Source organism: Schistocerca cancellata, chromosome 6 (assembly GCF_023864275.1).
Source record: "Schistocerca cancellata isolate TAMUIC-IGC-003103 chromosome 6, iqSchCanc2.1, whole genome shotgun sequence".
Classification (NCBI taxonomy): Eukaryota; Metazoa; Arthropoda; class Insecta; order Orthoptera; family Acrididae; genus Schistocerca; species Schistocerca cancellata.
In genome coordinates, this window is record NC_064631.1 from 261,418,315 (window position 1) to 261,438,385 (window position 20,071).

General features: G+C 45.0%; 1 protein-coding gene across 1 annotated transcript in view; it reads left to right on the plus strand.

Annotated features, from left to right (window-relative positions):
* LOC126088540 (eukaryotic translation initiation factor 2-alpha kinase 1-like) overlaps window positions 1-20,071 on the plus strand; it is a 161,852-nt gene that overhangs the window by 19,746 nt on the left and 122,035 nt on the right. The window contains exon 2 of the mRNA XM_049906719.1: window positions 4,795-4,896. Coding sequence (XP_049762676.1) covers window positions 4,815-4,896 — 82 coding nt within the window. The 5' untranslated portion in view covers window positions 4,795-4,814. The remainder of the gene's footprint in view (window positions 1-4,794; window positions 4,897-20,071) is intronic.

Consider the following 20,071-nt stretch of genomic DNA (forward strand, 5'->3'; position numbering starts at 1 on the left):
CTGGCTTTCTTAACATTCTTTTTAATACTTTTAGTCAGCATTATAATCGTTGATGCCATCTTCTACATCTCTCTAATATTTTGGGTTTGTTTGTCGTCATGAGATTCAAGTTTGTTATCTAGAGTCATTTCTTAACTGACTGCTCAGAGTCAGATAAGGTGTTCAGTACAATGTCACATGAATCTACACTCCTGGAAATTGAAATAAGAACACCGTGAATTCATTGTCCCAGGAAGGGGAAACTTTATTGACACATTCCTGGGGTCAGATACATCACATGATCACACTGACAGAACCACAGGCACATAGACACAGGCAACAGAGCATGCACAATGTCGGCACTAGTACAGTGTATATCCACCTTTCGCAGCAATGCAGGCTGCTATTCTCCCATGGAGACGATCGTAGAGATGCTGGATGTAGTCCTGTGGAACGGCTTGCCATGCCATTTCCACCTGGCGCCTCAGTTGGACCAGCGTTCGTGCTGGACTCAGTTGGACCAGCGTTCGTGCTGGACGTGCAGACCGCGTGAGACGACGCTTCAGCCAGTCCCAAACATGCTCAATGGGGGACAGATCCGGAGATCTTGCTGGCCAGGGTAGTTGACTTACACCTTCTAGAGCACTTTGGGTGGCACGGGATACATGCGGACGTGCATTGTCCTGTTGGAACAGCAAGTTCCCTTGCCGGTCTAGGAATGGTAGAACGATGGGTTCGATGACGGTTTGGATGTACCGTGCACTATTCAGTGTCCCCTCGGCGATCACCAGTGGTGTACGGCCAGTGTAGGAGATCGCTCCCCACACCATGATGCCGGGTGTTGGCCCTGTGTGCCTCGGTCGTATGCAGTCCTGATTGTGGCGCTCACCTGCACGGCGCCAAACACACATACGACCATCATTGGCACCAAGGCAGAAGCGACTCTCATCGCTGAAGACGACACGTCTCCATTCGTCCCTCCATTCACGCCTGTCGCGACACCACTGGAGGCGGGCTGCACGATGTTGGGGCGTGAGCAGAAGACGGCCTAACGGTGTGCGGGACCGTAGCCCAGCTTCATGGAGACGGTTGCGAATGGTCCTCGCCGATACCCCAAGAGCAACAGTGTCCCTAATTTGCTGGGAAGTGGCGGTGCGGTCCCCTACGGCACTGCGTAGGATCCTACGGTCTTGGCGTGCATCCGTGCGTCGCTGCGGTCCGGTCCCAGGTCGACGGGCATGTGCACCTTCCGCCGACCACTGGCGACAACATCGATGTACTGTGGAGACCTCACGCCCCATGTGTTGAGCAATTCGGCGGTACGTCCACCCGGCCTCCCGCATGCCCACTATACGCCCTCGCTCAAAGTCCGTCAACTGCACATACGGTTCACGTCCACGCTGTCGCGGCATGCTACCAGTGTTAAAGACTGCGATGGAGCTCCGTATGCCACGGCAAACTGGCTGACACTGACGGCGGCGGTGCACAAATGCTGCGCAGCTAGCGCCATTCGACGGCCAACACCGCGGTTCCTGGTGTGTCCGCTGTGCCGTGCGTATGATCATTGCTTGTACAGCCCTCTCGCAGTGTCCGGAGCAAGTATGGTGGGTCTGACACACCGGTGTCAATGTGTTCTTTTTTCCATTTCCAGGAGTGTATATTTTATTCTTGTGCTCTAATCAGAGTATCCCAGTCAGTACCTGAAAGGTTTAATCTACATTTACATACATACTGTCCCTGTAGGATGGAGGGTACCTCATATCATTGTTAATTGTTCCATTTTCTGTTCCACTCACAGATGGAGTAAGGGAAAAATGATTCTCTGTATGCCTCCATATGAGCCCTATTTCTCGTATCTTGTCTTGACAGTCCTTATACAAAATGTACATTGGTGGCAGTAGAATCATTCTACAAACAGCTGTAAGTGCACATTCTCTCAATTTTCTCTGTATTTTTTGTGAAAAGAATGTTGTCTTCCCTCCACATATTCCCATTTGAATTCATCTAGCACCTTTGTAACAATCACGTATGGGATCCCAAACACATGAATAGTATTAAAGAATGGGTTGCACAGTCACCTTTATAGAAGAGCTACACTTTCCTAGGATTCTCACAATACACCAAGGTCGACCATTTGCCTTCACACTACTGTCCTTATGTGCTTGTTCCATTTCATATCACTTCGCTTAATTACACACAGATATTTAATCTACATGGCTGTGTCAAGCAGCATGCCACCAAGACTGTATCTGAACATCACATGATTGTTTTCCCCACTTGTCTGAATAACTTACATTTTTCCCCATTTAGGGCAAGTTTCCATTCACCACAGCAAATAGAAATTTTGTCTTAAGTCATCCTATACCCTTCTACAGCCACTCAGTGTCAATAATTTCCTGTATATTACAGTGTCATCAGCTAACAATCACAGATTTATTCTCACCCTACCTGGCAGATCATTTATGTACTGGGTGATTATAATTGAAGTTTATAATTGAAGTGCACCTATTCACAGAAACATGATAGATATGCTAATGCGTTGATGTGGAAACAAATTAGTTCCAGTTCTGGCTACCAAGGACAAATCTGGTGCTGTACACTGTTTGTATGATTGTATGACATCCATGTTGTCATTTGGCAAGCCATAACATGAGTGAAGAGTATGGTGATTGAGAAGATAGACTGTGAGATTTTAGTGAAACTGTTTTTTGTGAACAGCAGCTTTGAGAGAGTATCAGTGACTGAAAGGTCTGGGGAGATGCCTGATACATTTAAATGGTTTAAAGAACGTATTAATGTAATTTGAAAATGCGGATGAGTTCAGAGTGACACCTGGAAGAGGAATGCATCCTATGCTAGTGGAAATTATTGATGAGACTGAGACTGTTGTTGCTGTAAATTACCATGCAGCATGTGCCTTGGGTAGTGCTGGTGCTCTGAGAGTTGTCCATCCCATGGTCAACAGTACGGAAAAATTTGCTGTCTATTTTACAATGGTACCTGTAAGAGACCCAGACTGTGCAGCAAATGGGACCTAGTGATCTGCAGAAATGTTCTGAATTTGCTATTGGGTTTCTGTCACAGATTGAAGTTGAAGACATGTGACCAACCAATATTCTATGTAGTGATGAGGCACATTCTGCACTACAGGGTGCAATGAATACACAGAACTGCTGGATTTGAGATAGTGTTAAACCGTGTATCGTGCACAAAGAGCCACTGCACTCACTGTAAGTGGCTGTGTGGTGTGGATTCACCTGCACCTTTATTCTTGGTTTGTTCTTCTTTGAAGAGAATACACCCAGAGGACCTGTGTGGTGTACCATGACATGATTCTTCAATGTCTGCTTGTCACTGATATCTCCTTGTACAGTGTATGATTCTTGCTTTGGAAGAAAATAACTGTGTGGAAACCACTGTTTTTCTGCAACACTTCATGTCACTCACCCAGTGAAAGATCTGCTTATTGCAACCTTCCATGAATGTTTTACATCCATACATTGTCCAGAGACATGGCCTTGCAAGATCACCTGATCTGAGTGCATGTGACTTTTGGCTCTGGGAATATCTAAGAGATTGTGTTTACCAGGGACATGTTTGGTCTCTACCCGATCTGAAGGCCAGTATACAGGAACACATTGCTCGGATTCCACCAGAACTGCTGCAAGCAACTGTTTATCATGTAATTTTATGGATGCAGCATCTCGTTGATGTACCCAGTGTTCATACTGAACAAATTGTGTAAGCACCAGTTAATACGAAAATCAATATTACGCCTGCCTCACATGTCTCACCTTTCCTGCCCACATCCCGTTTCTAATCCCTTACATGTGGAAACATTTCTGTACAGCTTTCTTGCATTCACAGTGCCAGATTTGCACCTGGTGGCTGAAATTGGAACTAATTCTTTTTTCAGCATAAATCAGTTCTGCATTAATGCATTAGAATATCTACCAAGTTTTGCTGCCATGTGGTAATTACAGCCCACTCTGGACCCTCTGTGAGTAACTGCACTTTAATTATAGCCTGGCATAGAAAGAACACGAGCACTCCTATCAGTTCTCATGGGCACTCCAGACAGTATCCTTATCTCTGATGAACATTTGCTAGCAAGGACAAATACTGGGATTTATAACATTTTCTAAGTTCTTTTTGGAGAGGAGGAGACCTGTTTTTATTCTAGCTGTTAGTACATTGTTGTATTTCTCTTAACACCTTGTGTGATTTCCTGGCTTCTGTGTACTAGACAGAAAGTGTTAGCATGTTTCCAGTAGACTGTAAGCAGTCAACCATATACTTTTTGTGATTTTTTTTTTTTTTCAGTTGTCAGTATCTATGAACAATTTGTCTTTGTTTCTTGTGAGTACTGTACGGCATGACACGAATTTGTACATAGAATTATTTACATTCTTGTTTAAATAATGCAAGAGGAAGAAAGAATATGTATGTGATAAATGAATGTAATATTAGCATAACTCTCAGAGGTAATGGTAATGTATGTTAAGTGCTTTTCCTTATACGGATGAGGCAGCAGTTACTTCACTTTATAACTGCAACACTGACTGCTGTTCAGTAGTGGAATGTTCGTTAAATAGTCTCTGCTAAACAATGTAGTGTGAACTGCAGAGTGATCATGTAGATGTAGAGATACAGTTATAACCACTCAACAATAACTGCACAGTTCTTCCAATCTCACATTTTGTGTGTGCTATACATATTGCCTGTTTGAAGTTTCAGGTTATTACATTGAAATATTAATGTATAATTTAACACTGTGTTGCAAGCTTGCTTATGGTCTGTTGTTATTTTTTAAAGGATATAGCAAATGTTCCAATATGGATGCAGGATCACATCAGCAGGGAGATGATGAGGATGATGTCTTGCCATCTTTACAAACAGTCACGAATTTTGATGATGGTATGAGCTTTTACTATCATGTGCTATGTTATCTAATATTAAGTAATACTCGTAATAAGTGAGTAAAACTACCAGCACTAACAAAACGTCCAGTGAATTAAGAACTAAACATAAACAAAGAAATATTTGATGATTCTTTAGATATCTGGCAATTCCTCCATGGCCAAAAAGTTTTTACCGTTCTTGGGAAATGAGTTCTGTATGTAGTAACCTGTTGGTTACTGCACCTTTCACTCACAGCAGACATAAGTCGGCCCTCTACGGCAAGTGTAATGCCTGCCAACACTAGGATAGCCTGACCACTGACCGTCGTCAGCAGCATTGCTTGGTGCACGCAGCACTACACCAGTGACACCTGACATGGATAGCATCTTTGTAAGGGCATGCACAGACCTCTGAGCCAGTCATTCTTAAATGTGTTTGAGACGTGTAAAGTACGGGTGTTGTTCAATAAGTAAGGCCCCACATTTTTTTAAAAAGCCATTAAGACACATAGACAAACGTCTTTGGTGGTGCTTCATATTTAATGTTTGTTCTGTGAAGTTTAACCATTCTGGCAGATGGCAGAGCCATAGTAAAACATCAAAAAGGTGTCTACATACGACTCGCATTACAATTAGCGTGCTGTTATTGAATTCTTGTGTGCGAAAAAGGAAACTGTGGTGAACAGCCAAAAATGTTTGTGTGCTGTGTATGGTGATGCTGCAGCTGATAGGAGTACAGTTGTGCGATGGGTAAACAAAGTTACAGCCTCAGGAAATGCAGAAACACAGCTACATGATCAGCCATGTTCGGGATGTCCTGTCACGGCCTCTGCTCCAGACATGCTGAATTGTACGGATGCATTATTCATGCCGATTGGCGCATCACAACTCGATAATTGGCTCTACAGTTGTCAGTCAACATTGGGAGTGTGTCTGCAATGATCGAGACTCTCGGATATTCAAAGAGGTACTCACAGTGGACCATAAGAGTCAAAGAAAGGCCATTTCACCCGAATTGTTGGAGCATTCTGAGACCGATGGAGAGGCCTTTCTGTTACTGATCGCAACGAGGGACAAAAGTTGGGTGTACCACTTCGCGCTGGAAAGAGCTTTTACCAGCACGGAATACATGCTCTTCACAACGTTGGCATATGGCCATAGAATGTGATGGAGACTATGTAGAAAAATAGGACATGAACAAGACTTGTTGATATGTATGTCACCAAATTCTGACTCTTTAACAGTAAATGTGTTCCGAGGAAAATAAATGTGGGCCATTACTTATGAACGACCCTTATACTTTCAAATTATTCTTGTGGATATCACTCCATGACCCATTAAATTGTGTCTGATTTTATGGCCATTTGTTCCTATTTAGAGTACAAGTGGTGACGTCGAGGATCGAATTTTTGTGTGTTTTGGATTCTGTGGTTTTTCTGCCATTTGACTCTTTCATGTAGGCTTTAGTCGGGTCACTTCTGCAACTACAGCAGGTGCATATGGCCATGTTAGAACAGTTGTTGGCTACTTTGACCCAGACTGAGCTGACGGCTGTTCATTTGCTGCTGTTCCCCCTTATGATGAATCCACAGTCACTTGTGCACCTGCCTCCTTTCACATTTTTTTAGAACAGCTTATGATTGTTGTCTCTCATCACACCTGTCATCTTCTTCAACATTTCATGGCATTCTGGGTGATTGACACAGAGGGCTGGGCTCTAAGGTTCATTTTTTACTGTGAGTACCCCCCCTCTTATGTATCAATAACTGTGCCAGTTAGCTCCTCTTCAAAAATCAGCTTTACTTTCTTTTGATGATACGTGTAATTTATGTTCTCCTTTCACCACAACCATATCCATGTGGTCACTGAAAGTGTTAAATCCCACTGATGTCGCAAACAGCTGCAGCAATTGTATCGAGCTTGTGCAGCTGAGCTTCACAACCGCATTTCGTAAGTGTCAGGAGTCTTATGCAGACAGTATGGTCAGAGGCGCAATCATTTGTTTGATCCAAGATAAGGAGGTGTTCCAGTGGAACCCTGTGTTAGAAGAGGTTTTAAATATTGCACAATCTTTCAAGATCTCCTGCTTCTCCAATTAGAGACTTGGCGTGATGTCACCCTTGTTGACAGTATGTAGCCATGGAGCATGGAGACTAGCATGCTGGGAGAAGAACTAGCTGCAGCACAAACCGACATTCGGGTTTGATGCAGAAAACACGTTGTCAGCGACAGAAACAGTGAACACGACTTCCTTTGTGCTCATCAATTCACACTGTATCAGCAGATGGCCTGCCCCAAGTGGTAGGACTCTTGCAAAAAAAAAAAAGAAGAAGAAGAAGAAGAAAAAAGGTCACTCTCTGACCCCTCCCCCACTCTACCTCCTGTTTCCCCTCTACCTCCCCTTTCCCCCTCCACCTCCCTTTCCCCTGCCCCATCCCAGGAGTCATTGCAGGAATCAATGGACACCAATGTTCATATTGTTTGGTCATTGTGTTAACTGTTGTCTGTGGGCCAAAACAAACTTTTCATTGAAGTGTGGGTGATGGATAAGCCATTAATCCTACAGGTAGACACGGAAGCTGCTGTGTCCCTAGTCAACTCACAATCATATGCCAAGTTAGGGTCCCCACCATTGGCATGCATTGTGCGTTGGTTGGTTACAATATAACAAACAGCAAATTCCTATTCTTGAGCAATTCATGGTGGTCACAGTTTATGAATCAGCTGTCTGTTCATACTTGCTGGATAATAATGCAAGTACTGAAAATGTGTGTGGTTCAGATGCCTGTGCTACATTTGGTTTTTATTGTGAATATGGTGCATCTGGTGTAAGATCAAGTGCCCTTTCACAAATTGGATTCCTCGTGTTCTGAGTTTTCGGTTCTGTTTACCCCAGGATTAGGATGTGCAAATAATTTCACGGCACACATCACCTTCAAAACCTCTGCCTGCTCTCACTTTCTATGGCCAAGGTCAGTGCCAGTGGCTGTATATGATCAAGTTAACACAGAGGTGGATTGTTTATTGTTATTTGGAGTGATTAGAAAATTTCGTCGGCTCTTTGGCAACTTCAAGGTCACTACTTACCCCCTGCCTTGCCTGGAGGAGTTGGTCACAGAGTTGGCTGGTGGTCAGTTCTTTCCGAAAACCAACTTGGCTGAATCCCACCTTTATATTCCACTGGATGAGATATCAAACCAGCTGCTTGTGGTTGATACACCTTTTAACACCTATCACTATCAATGGCTAATGTTTGGGGTCACTTGTGCACCTGCGTCCTTTCAACATTTTTTAGGTCAGCTTATGATGATTGTCTCTCATTGCACATGTCATCTTTCAACATCTTTAGCACATCTTTTGAGAGTCATCCCTCATTGCATTAGCTACCTTGATGAGATTGTCATGACAGGTGCTATCGTGGAGGATCACCTACATAACCTCTTTTAAAAAGAGTAACCTGCTATTTGATTGTGTATTGTTATGTGGATGGCTTCCCCATCACAAGTTCCCACATTGCGTCTGCTGTGGCACAGGTCTGGTGTTCTGGCAATTTGTACACCTGATACAACATGGGTGCCCTGACTGTCCAATAGGTCGAACATTGACCCACTTCATAATTTTTATGCGTTGTGCTTTCGTTTCTCCCTCCTCGATTGTCTTATTCTCCTGTCAACGGAAGGATTTACTCCCCAAATCATGGTTTCAATGGCATTATGTGGGGAGGTCCTCTGGTTATTACATCATGGTCATTGGGGGACTTGCATACAGAACTGTTGGCATGCCCACCATGTGTTATGGCCAGGCATCAATCGGGATGTGGAACACCTTGCTGCAGCATGCCACAAGTGTTCCCAGTCAGCAGATGGTGCCGCACACTGTTTTTTGCCATAGTCAGCCCCTACATTGCCTTGGGAAAGAGTCCACATTGATTTCACTGGTCCCTTTTAGAGACTTTCTGGTTTTTGGCAATTGAGGCTTTTTCTCATTTTCCTTATGTTGTTCGCTGTCCATCTGCAACAGCAGATGTGATTGTCAAAGCGTGTCAGAGATGTTCTCCATAGAAGGCTTCCTTGTGGACTGGATTTGGACAATGGTCCTTAGTTCGAGGCACAGTCTTTCAAGGACATATTGTACACACTATGTCATTTGCCACGTCAAGCAGATCCTTTCCATCTGCAATCGAACAGCGAGGTGGAATGCCATCTCTGAACATTTGATATGCAGATGCGCAAGCACTTTGAAGGTACACTTCGAAGGTATCCTGTCAGAGAAGGCTCTCATATTTTTTTAAGCTCTTACTGAATGATGCCAATTGGGGCAAGAGCCCTACCAAGTTCCTGCTTGGTCGTTAGCCATAGACACTGCTCAACCTCTTGTTGCTGGGTAGGTGTCCCCCATGGCACCCCTTTTGTTGATGTTCACGTCTGCCACACCAGTCTGGGCCAGGGCATTTTGATGATGCCCTCATGGGATTCCAGCCATCGTCCACAGCCAGTGTGGTTTCCGTGTCTTCATGTTTTACACCAAAGATTGACTTGTGACATGCCACCAGACCCATTTGTGTCCCAGGATGGGTTCAGGCTCCCCTCCTCATGTTGTGGGACTGACACCTCGTTCTTCATTGGCTTTGGCCACTCTTGAGGGTGGAGGCATCACCGATGGTGGGTTTGCCTCCTGCAGCCAATGCTGGCACCTCTCATGGTGCTGAGCAGATGCTGCTGTTAACAAGGATGGAAGCCAGGTCTCCATTGCCAAAGGCTCTCCACCATCATTGCTGCCCCTGCTGGCACCTGATGCTGTGGAATCTGATGTGCAAATGGCGGCTCCCCCCTCCCCCTCCTGTCGCCAGTCTTGTCCACCAGTTGCCCCAGGGTCCACAAGCAGCAAGGGTGCGATCATCCCACTAACTTTTTTCTGTATGCACTGGTCTGGGCAGCTTGGGCACTGCTCGCACCTGCAACCACCACCCCCAGCACCATTACGAATGCCCCCCAGGGGGCTCACCACTCTTTGGTGAGTTTGTTCGTGGCTACCACTGGGCCCCCATCCTTTGCAACACCTTTTCCCTTTCCATGCTGCGTGTCTATCCTCCTGCTATTCTCCATCCCCTCTGTTGGGGAACATGTCTGAGATATTTTTGGGAATATGTTCTGAAGTTTTAGTAGGCTGAGATCAGAGCAGTCCTTCAACTGTTTTTTCTTTCTTTCTTCATTCTCCACCTCCTACCCTTCCTCTGCTTTGTTTCTTCATCCTCCCTGTACAGTCCTGAAGTCCAGCCCACAAGTTTTTGATGTATAATAGGGGACTGAGTAGCACGTAATTCCCAACCTTGGGTCAACAGGTAGGGTTCGCACAGACCCCCTGGTAAAGGCCAGGCCCAGGGAGAGGTGACTGCAGGCTGTGACCTTCCCAAATTGCCAATTGGTCCCTCTGTCTGGAGTTCAGGAGGTGTGTCCTGTGGTGTGAACAGTTATCTAAAGCAGGTAAGCCTCTCTCTGAGGGGGCCCCCATTGGAAGGAGCATGTCATTGGAGACACTGGCAATCATGGCGGATTTTTTTCACAATGAGTCAGTCACCATCTCAGTCCACGTCTACTAAACATAAATGGAAGTGGCTAAAGATTCAAAGACTCTCATAGCTGCACCTCAGTTCCTCATGGTATCACATACTGTAGGTCAGTCCTTTTCTATAGTTGAGAGACATGTTGATGCAGTTGCAGGCCCTATGAAATCCTGCTCTCATTTATCCAATAGGGCTTTGCTCCTGGAGACCAGTAGCGATTTTCAAGCCCAATAACTGCTTACAGCTTCGCTCCTCCACAGCTATCCTGTTCATGTTGAGGCCCATTGAATGCAGAATTCTTCGTGTGGTGTTATTTACACTCGCCTTTTTGATAGTCTAACTGAGGGAGGAATCAAAACTTACCTCTCTGATCAGGGCATGACTGCAGTCTATCGAGAAATGAAAAAGGTTGATGAAACCTTATTGCCTACACACATGCTTTTTCTTACGTTTGATCGAGTAGTACTTTCATCGAAGATCAAAGCAGGCTATGAAGTCATCATGGTCCGACCATACATTCCCAACCTGATGCATTGCTACCATTGTCAACGTTACAGTCACACTTGGATGTCCTGTAAAAACATGGCCAAATGTGTTAACTTGTGTTAGGGATGCTCATGAGGGCAATTGCCCACCTTCTTCTCCCTGCTGTGTCAATTGTAATCGCGACCATCCCGCCTCATCCCGTGAATGACCCATGTATCTAGATGAGTGGGCCATCCAGGAGAACCAGGTGTAGGAAGAAGTACCTTATCTTGTCGCTCTCAAGTTGTTGGCTAGTCGAAAGCCCTGCATCTCTACCATCCGGCACTCACAGTACCGTTCTTGCTACTCCTTGCTCAACAAAGGACATGGCCACACTGACTTGTGACCTCCAATTTAGCACTGCAGTTGTAAAATTGCACATTATCATGGTAGTATCCCAGTCTCATTCTCCTCTAGCTGTGCAACAAACCACCAAATCTTAGCCTGTGGTGGCAATTGACCTGTTACACAACTGGCAGGCCAAAGAGGACAAAAGGAATGCTCCTGTGAAGACTTTTTATGTCCCTACAGCAAACAAACATCTGAGTCTTCATTTATCAACCACAAAGGCTCTAAGAAATCAAACATAGGCAAGCTGTCTTCCCCTTCCCTGACCTGGAGATCCTCTTCAGTAGTGTGGCCGTTTCACTGGTGCACACCACTTACCGTTTTTCTGCCCTAGAATCCACAGGCCAACACTTCTGTAGATCTTAAGGAACAGGATCTTCTAGTCTGTGTGCCCCGCAGCAGTCTTCGAAGGCTGGCACTCGGTAGATGCCAAGGTGACTGCCCTTCATTTGTTCCCTCCTCCCCAATCCCTGTTATGACTCTTCATAAGTGGAACATTTGCAGCATTAGAACCAACAAGGAGAAATTTATGGCTGTTCTTGGAATCGCAACGTCCACTCTTTCTCTGACTCCAAAAAACAAAACTGTGTCCTTGCGATCGTCTTGGCGTCGTTCATTTTCTTCCAGTCTGCTTTGGTGCCCTCAGGGGCTCAGCATTCATTTGCTGGGTACAGGCTCGGTGACCCCAGGGTCCCTTAGCTGGGGACAGGTAAGCAACTCCAGTCCCCTGACACTGTAAGCTCTGGGCATGCTTCAGCGACCACCATACTGTGCAGCGGTGGAACGTTGTGTGTCTCAGGGACCAGGGATCTCAGCTTGACCGCATGGATCATAAGGACTGCATAAACCTCTATAAGAAGTCCCTCACTCTCAAGGTGTGCTGCGCATTGATGGGATGCATGGCTGTTGAAGTGGATCAGTCGTTAGCGGGCAACCTGTGGGGAACCTACCACACCTCAGTTGTATAAGGCTTACTTAGGCATGTGGGGCTCTGTCTGATTGGACCCTTACTTCCCTAGCTGCATGAGGGACTGTAATGGATTCTTCAAAATTTTCTTTCCCCCTCCCAGCGGAAAGAGTGGGCCGCTGAAAGGTAACAACAACCAGTCTAACAAGAGGGCTTGTGTAGCCATTCTTCCTAAATGGGTCCATTGTAGCAGAATGCATGCTGTTTTGGAGAATGTGTTTCGCATAGTTAAAAGAAGATAGGAGAATATTGTGAAATTTTCACCATTTTACATAGAGAAAGGCTTAGAAGGCATTGCTGGCACATCAAAATCTGTTAAGTTCTTGTGCAATGGGACTCTGTCGGTCGAAACATCTAGCTTCCAGCAAGTAAAGAACCTACAGAAAGCTCAATGCCTCAGGGAGTATGCAATAGACACTGAATTGCGCAACACCTTGAACTACAGCAAAGGTGTTGTGACTTGCAGGGATCTAATTGACATTCCCTGAGAAGAGCTGAAAGCCAAATGACCTCAGGAAGGCATTGTCGATGTGCAAAACATTATGGCGGTCGTGTGAAATCAGGCTCTTTTATCCTTAAACTTTCAATAGCACCAAACTTTCAGAGCATGTCAAGGCAGGTTTCTTACACCCAAGTGTATGACCTTATTTTCCAAATCCAGTGCTGTGTTTTAAACTTTTAGCACACCATGCTTGGCTGTAAAGAGGAAGCCACTTGTGGGAAATGTGGTAAAGTCGCCCCTTGACGGAGTTGGTTGCTCCTCTCCTCCAAAGTGTGTCAGCTGCTCTGGATGTTGAGCAGGGCTGCCGTATTTTCCTTGAGAAATGAAAGATTCAGGAGATCAAAACAACAAAGTGCATCCTGTATGGTGAAGTCAAAAAGTTATAAAAGTCCTTGCTGTCCCCCACATTCACTGACTCCTTTTCTTTCATATTGAAACAGCCAGTCCTTAAAAGTGATGCTGCTACACAAACAGAGGTTGCTACTGTCAGCACTAGCACCTGTGTTTGTCAATGCACTTGTGCTGCTAAAGTTCCTTTGAAGCCTGCCCCTCCCCCTAGAACTTCAGAAAAGGCTGTGGTTACTGACATCATGGAACTTCCTGCCCCTCCACAGGTCAAGTCTTGAGCATTGCCCAGCACTGCTACCACAACTACCACTTCCGAGGTTGTGACTTCAAAGCCAGCTCAGACCAAAAAATCGAAGTTTAACGTGAAGAACCACCCACTGAAGGAGACAAGAGGTACAGTCAGATAATGTTGATATACTATCTGACGTCTCTTTCGAATCTTCTGCAGAGGCAGTGGAGCTTGATGTCGGACTGGGGCAATCATCTCGCCCCAAGACTTAGCTTCCACCCATTGTGGGCTCCCTTACATGGCAGAAAGTTAGGATGAAAGTACTACCCCTGTGATAGGTGGTTCCATTTAGACAGCGGAACATTAATGGATTTAGGACACATGTGGAAGAACTGAAACTCCTAGCCCACCACTGCCCCCATGCTTGTGTTTACAGGAAACACATTTTAAAAGCATCTGATGCTGCTGTACTACAAGGCTATATGCTACATCACAAGGATGACCTGATTGGCCAAAGGAGGGGTTGCCATGTTTGTCAATAATGTGCACCACTCCTCTGCTCTTCCCCTGGCTACTGACCTGCAAGCAGTTGTAGTTGAAATCCATGCATGTTGTAGGATTACAGTTTGCTCTTTTTATTTACCTCTGCTGGATGCAATAGACTCTGAGGCTCTCACAGATATGGAACAATTCCCTCGACCATTTCTCCTCCTGGGAGATTTCAGTATCCATCATGTCCTGTGGGGCTTGATCTCGCCTTGACCTCGGGTTTGGGTTTTGGAGAGCCTTTTGACATCTCATGAGCTGTGCATCCTAAACACTGGTACTCCAACTCATTTCTGTGCTGTTACTGACTCATTCTCGACCATCGACCTCTCTCTTCAGCCCTCACTGACTCTGTTCACTGGGAGGTCATTGATGACCTTCATTCCAGTGACCACTGCCCAGTCTATATTCACATACTGCATGGTGGATTGCTGAGCAGAGTCACCAACATGGATGATTGGCAGGGCTACCTGGCCACTTTTCAGCCAGTTGGAACCACACCACGTGTGTGATCCATAGTACTGCTACTTAACCACTCCACAGTCTTTTGGTCCTCTTAGGAGGCGACATATACCTTGGTGGACAGAAGAGTGCCATTCAGCCATTGTTCCAGATGTGTGGTTCTTAGGTGGTTTAAATGCTGCCTGACAGTGGGCAACCTCACAGCATTTCGAATCGCAAGAGCCAAAGCTTGCTGTGTCATTAAGAAGAGCAAGAAACAGTCATGGCAAGCGCTCTTGGACTACATCAACGGTTCCACTTGTTCTTCAAAAAGTATGGGAAGCCATCTGGAGGATTTCCAGTAAACACAGTTGTTTACCAATAGCAGCAGCGCTGAAGTAGGGGTGTCACATCGCTCAGACACTGGCCAATCATTTTGCAAATACTACAGCTGATGCAAGCCAGGATCCGGTATTTTGTTGCTACTATGCAACTGTCAAGAAGGGCAAGTTGGATGTCAGAGCCAACTGTTCCTTTCTCCATGCAGGAAGTTGAATTACCACTGTCTGAGACTTGTGATACTACACCCGGTCATGACCAAATCCAGTACTGCATGCTTTGCTATTTGCCAGCGGTGTCAAAGGAAATCTTCCTCAAGGAAATCTTATATGGCAGAGAGGCAACTTCCTGAACTCATGAAGGGAGGCGGTTCTGATACCTCTCCTGAAACCAGGAAGGGACGTACATCTCCCAGTAGGTACAGGAGTATCACCTTAAAGGGCTGTGTAGGAAAGATGCTGGAGTGAATGGTTAACTGTTGTGTGGTCTGATTGTTAGAGACCAGACATCTCCTTAGCCCCTCTCAGTATGGATTCCGGAGATATTGGTCCACTGTCGACAACCCAATCCTGTTAGAGGCAGCTATTCAGCAGTCTTTCTTACGCAACCAACATTGTTTCAGTATATTCTTGGATATCAGTAAGGTGTATGATACTACTTGGAGACAACTGCATCAGTGGGGCTTTCATGACCACTTCCCCATCTTCATATGGTCTTTCCTTTCTCAACATTTTTTTCAGACTCGAGTTGGGGACTGGCTCTCAGATCGTTTTGAGCGGGAGAATGCTGTCCCTCAGGGCAGTGTTTTAGGTGTTACGCTCTATGCCATAGCATAAATAGTATGCAATCTATGGTAAGGATTCCTGTACAGTGCTCCTTAATTGGGGACAATTTGGCTGTTTTCTGTTCCTCCTCGCCATCAGTTGCAGCTTACAGTGCAGAGGTTAGAGGAGTGTAAGGACAGTAAGCCCAGTAAGGACAAACACCTTCCTTCTAGCTACCACCGCATTTCTCTCACCAGCTGTGTTTGCAAGGTGAAGGAACATGTAATTCATGGCTGGTTGGTATCGTGGCTTGAATCTCGCAAATATACTAACCACTGCAAAAATGTAGATTTCGATTGCACCGTTCTGCAGTTGACATCTCGTCACTTTGTCAATCCATGTCATTAATGATTTTCTGCAGAAATACCAGTGTGTGGCCATGTTTTTTGATTTGGAGAAAGTCTGTGACACCTGCTGGAGGACTGGTATCCTTCGTACTCTACACGTGGGGCTTCTGAGGCCCATTTCCTTCAGGAATTTTGAAAAGATTGAGTTTTCAAGGTACATGTGGAATTAGCTTTGTCAGAAACCTTCATCCAGGAGAAAGGGGTGCCTCAAGGCTCTGTCCTGAACATCTTTCTCTTTGCCATAGCCATTAACTCTATTGTGGTCTGTCACCTGCCAGGCACCTCCGGCTCCTTTTATGTTGACGGTTCTGCAATCTATTGCAGTTCTCCACAAACCTGTTTCCTTGAGTGGCATCTACAGTGATGACTTAGTTGTGTTTACTCAGGGAGTATCGACAATGGATTTTGCTTTTCCACTGACAAAACGGTTTGTATGAATTTCTGGTGGCACAGTTGGTGTCTTCCATCGTCTTTACATCTTGGGCCTGTTCTTTTTCAATTTGCTGAAACTATGAAATTTCTGGGTCTTGTGCTTGATAGAAAACTTTCTTTGTCCCACGTGTCTTACTTGGCCGCACTCTGTACCTGGTCTCTCTGTGTCCTGTACGTGGGCCGGTGAAACATGTCACTTGACATCTCGCGTGTGGTTGGCTATACTGTGATTGCGAGGTTGCAATAACTACCACCGCACATGCCCACAACTCTGAAGTACATTTTGTAAATGTAAGCTACAATCAACGTTTATATGTTAAGTGCAACAAAGTACGTTTTTCTAAGAATGGAGAGAACGACGACGGAGACTAAGCGTTTGATAGTGTATGAAACAGGGAAATAAAAACACCCGAAGTTAATGACAATATCTGTGAAATGTCGTTCCAAATTGTTGCCGTAATAGCTGCACGTAAAACGTTGTATAATAATGTAAACCTAAGCATACCAAAGAACATGCTGTCGACACTTATAGAAAGAAATAAACCAAAACATGCATAGCCTACCTGATTGCAGAGAGAAAGCTTTAATTCTGTATACATTTACACTCACCAATTGACATTGTCAATGACACAGTTCCATCCAGTTCTCCTTCACTATCATCAGAATCGGCACCAAAACTGTTGTCTTCATCATCATCATCATCATCATCATCATCGTCGTCATCATAAAAGAAATCATTAATTGTTAGGTTTCATTTTAACTGCCGTCTATAGTCTGTGCTTCCATTATGAGTTCAGCAACATGGTCTTCTTTTTACCACCGTGAGGTAACGTCTACAGTAGCAAGACCTTCACGTAACAGTCCTTCCACTTCTGTTGTATTAAAAGTCTTATTGTTACTTCTAATGTACACCTTGACTTCACTCCAAACCAATTCAATTGGATTAAAATGACAGTGATAAGGCGGTAGCCTAATTACCAAGTGACTCTGTTTGCTTGCAATTTCATCTACAACACATTTAGGTGTCTCAGGCTTATTTTGTTTTATGAGCGAGTATAGCAGCAGCTTTGTCAGTCTCATGTCAGCAGCAATGTCTCTCACCTGCAATCGCTGTGTCATAATTTCTTTACGGTCACTAGTGGTGTGAGTTTTATCTAAAATCACGGAATGGTACAGTGCATTGTCCATCAGAAACACTGTTGGAACACTAAACTGGGGCAACAAATTTTTAAACCACTGTAGAAACCGTGGGTGGTCCATATCCTCATGATAGTCACCAGTTTTCTTCGATCGAAAAACTAAAAGTACTTCTGGCACAAAGCTGTTTGAAGACCCTGCATGGGTCCCAATTAATCGGAATCCTCTTCCTGTTGGCTGATGACTGCTGCTATTCGGAGTATCATCTGTCCAGCATTTCTCAACTGATTCTCCAGTGTTGACCCAGGTTTTGTGTAACCATATGACTGAGTGTATGTCCCTTCCTACAGTTTTGTGTAAGAAAATGGTACGAGCTGCAACAACATGAGCTTTTTCAAGTAACAGTTTTCATCCATCTAACTTTTTAAAATGGAAGCCCATACTTTTTAATAACATCTTAAGTGACGTTTCCACCCCCCCCTCCCCCCTGAGAAAAGTTCACTTTCTTTTAAAGAAATTAGCAGCTTCGCTATTGTGGGGTATTCTTTCATTTTATAGTATCCATATATGTGCCGACGAATTGCATCGGATTGGAAAGAATCAGTATCTAAACAGGACGAGGCTGCCTTTTTTTTTTCTTTCCCAGAGTACTTAAAACCACACTGTTTCTCCCACAGGGGCTTTCTTCCACATGGTTTACTTCACTGTCATGTAAGTCTTGAAGCAGCACCCCTTTCCTTATAATTGTTCTTTCACTGAGTCCTAGAGTTTTTGAGGTATGCTCTAAAACTTTATCGGCAGGAATCGACGCATGCTCATGAACAAAAACAAACTCTTTTTCTTGCTCGTAAAACTCACACGTTCTCTGTGGCAATTCCAAAGCCTGACTATTTAATGGCATTCCATGGCACAACAGATTGTTGCTTGGTGAACAACATTGTTTTGGTGACATTGTTTAACAAACGAAAACTGTAGTCGAGGCGGTAACACAACACAACACAACAGCAGGTGTTCGTGCACTAACATATAATGTTTACACGGAAGCCGACAACGTGGTAGCATTGATGCCGGAACCGGCTTTTGTTCAGTGCTATTATTGGTTCAGAAGACAGCACCTTGCATTCCTCATTTATTTGTTAGTTATATTACCAACTCTACGGCACTTGTGTACACTAATGGGTCTAAGATTGACTGTGGTGTTGGGTGTGCTTTCATCATTGGCACCGACCATTTTCAGTATGGGCTTCCAGAACACTGCTCAATGTTTATGGCAGAGCTTTTCACCCTCTATCAGGCCACCCAGCACATCTGGCAACACAGACTTTTTAATTGTGTCATATGCTCCAATTCTCTCAGTGCCCTTCACAGCCTCTGCGTGCTGTAGAAAATCCATCCCTTAGTGCAATGGGTCCAAGAAAGCTTCCACTCTCTCGCTGTTCTTGTGGGTTCTTGGTCACATTGGTCTGACGGGAAGTGAGACTGCTGACGCTGACGGGAAGCGAGATGCTGACGCTGCTGTCAAAGCCGCAGTCTTTCTACCTCTGTCCGCTAACTCTTCCATCCCTTCGGATGATCTCCATGTTGCCCTCTGTCAGCAGGTGGTGTCACTTTGGCATCACTGCTGGTTTTCCCATCATGGGAACAAACTCCAGGAAATTAGACCTCTCCCAGCAGTTTGGCCAACCTTATCTCGGCCCTCTCACCATTAGGAGATCATTTTAGCTAGGTTGCATATGGAGCATTGTCATTTTAGCCATCACCATATGTTGTGATTTCCCACCAATTTGGTCTCATTGTCGTCAACATTTGACAATTCGCCATTTCCTGACTGAATTCCCTTTTTTTAACATTTACATTCTCGTGTATGTTTGCCGTCTGAGCAAATGACGTGTGGGCTGTTGACTGTGTTTCACTTTATATCCATCTTAGCAACATGGCGAAGGACATTTAATTTTTGGTTTGAACTTCCACTGTTTCTACAGCATATTTTGTGGACCTTTCTCCATGAGGAAGACATTGTTCTTAGCTTGCTTTCCTTTTATTGATAGGGCTTAATGTATAGTCACTTTGACATTATTTTACTTCTTGATGATCTAAGGTTATGATATGGGCATTTATAACCTTAGTTGTTTTTGTGTCCTGAGGAAAAAAAAGCTACCTAATTGCAGATGGCAGGGATGCCCCTTCAGTCGCATCATCACAGATGGTGATGCATGGTCTTTCCCTCCGCAAGGAAGGAGAAGTGTAGTAACCCATTGGTTACTACATCTACCCACAGCAGACGTAAGTGGGACAAGTGCGGCAAGTGTTGTGCACACTGACATTCAGATGGCACATCTACTACTACCTGAGGTGGTCATCAGCCCGATGCCCTCAGGGGCCGAGCATTCGTTTGCTGAGTATGGGTTTGGTGACCCCAGGGTTCCTGAGCCGGGGACTAGTAAGTGCCGCCAATCTCCTGTTACCGTAATCTCCTGTTACCGTAAGCTCTGGGCATGCTTCAGTGATCACTGTGCGGTATGACAGTGGAACGTTATGAGTTACAGGGAACGGGGATCTTGGCTTGACCAGCCGGATCGCGAGGATGGTAAAAACCTGCATAAAAAATCACTCAATCTCAAGGTGTGCTGCGCACTGGTGAGA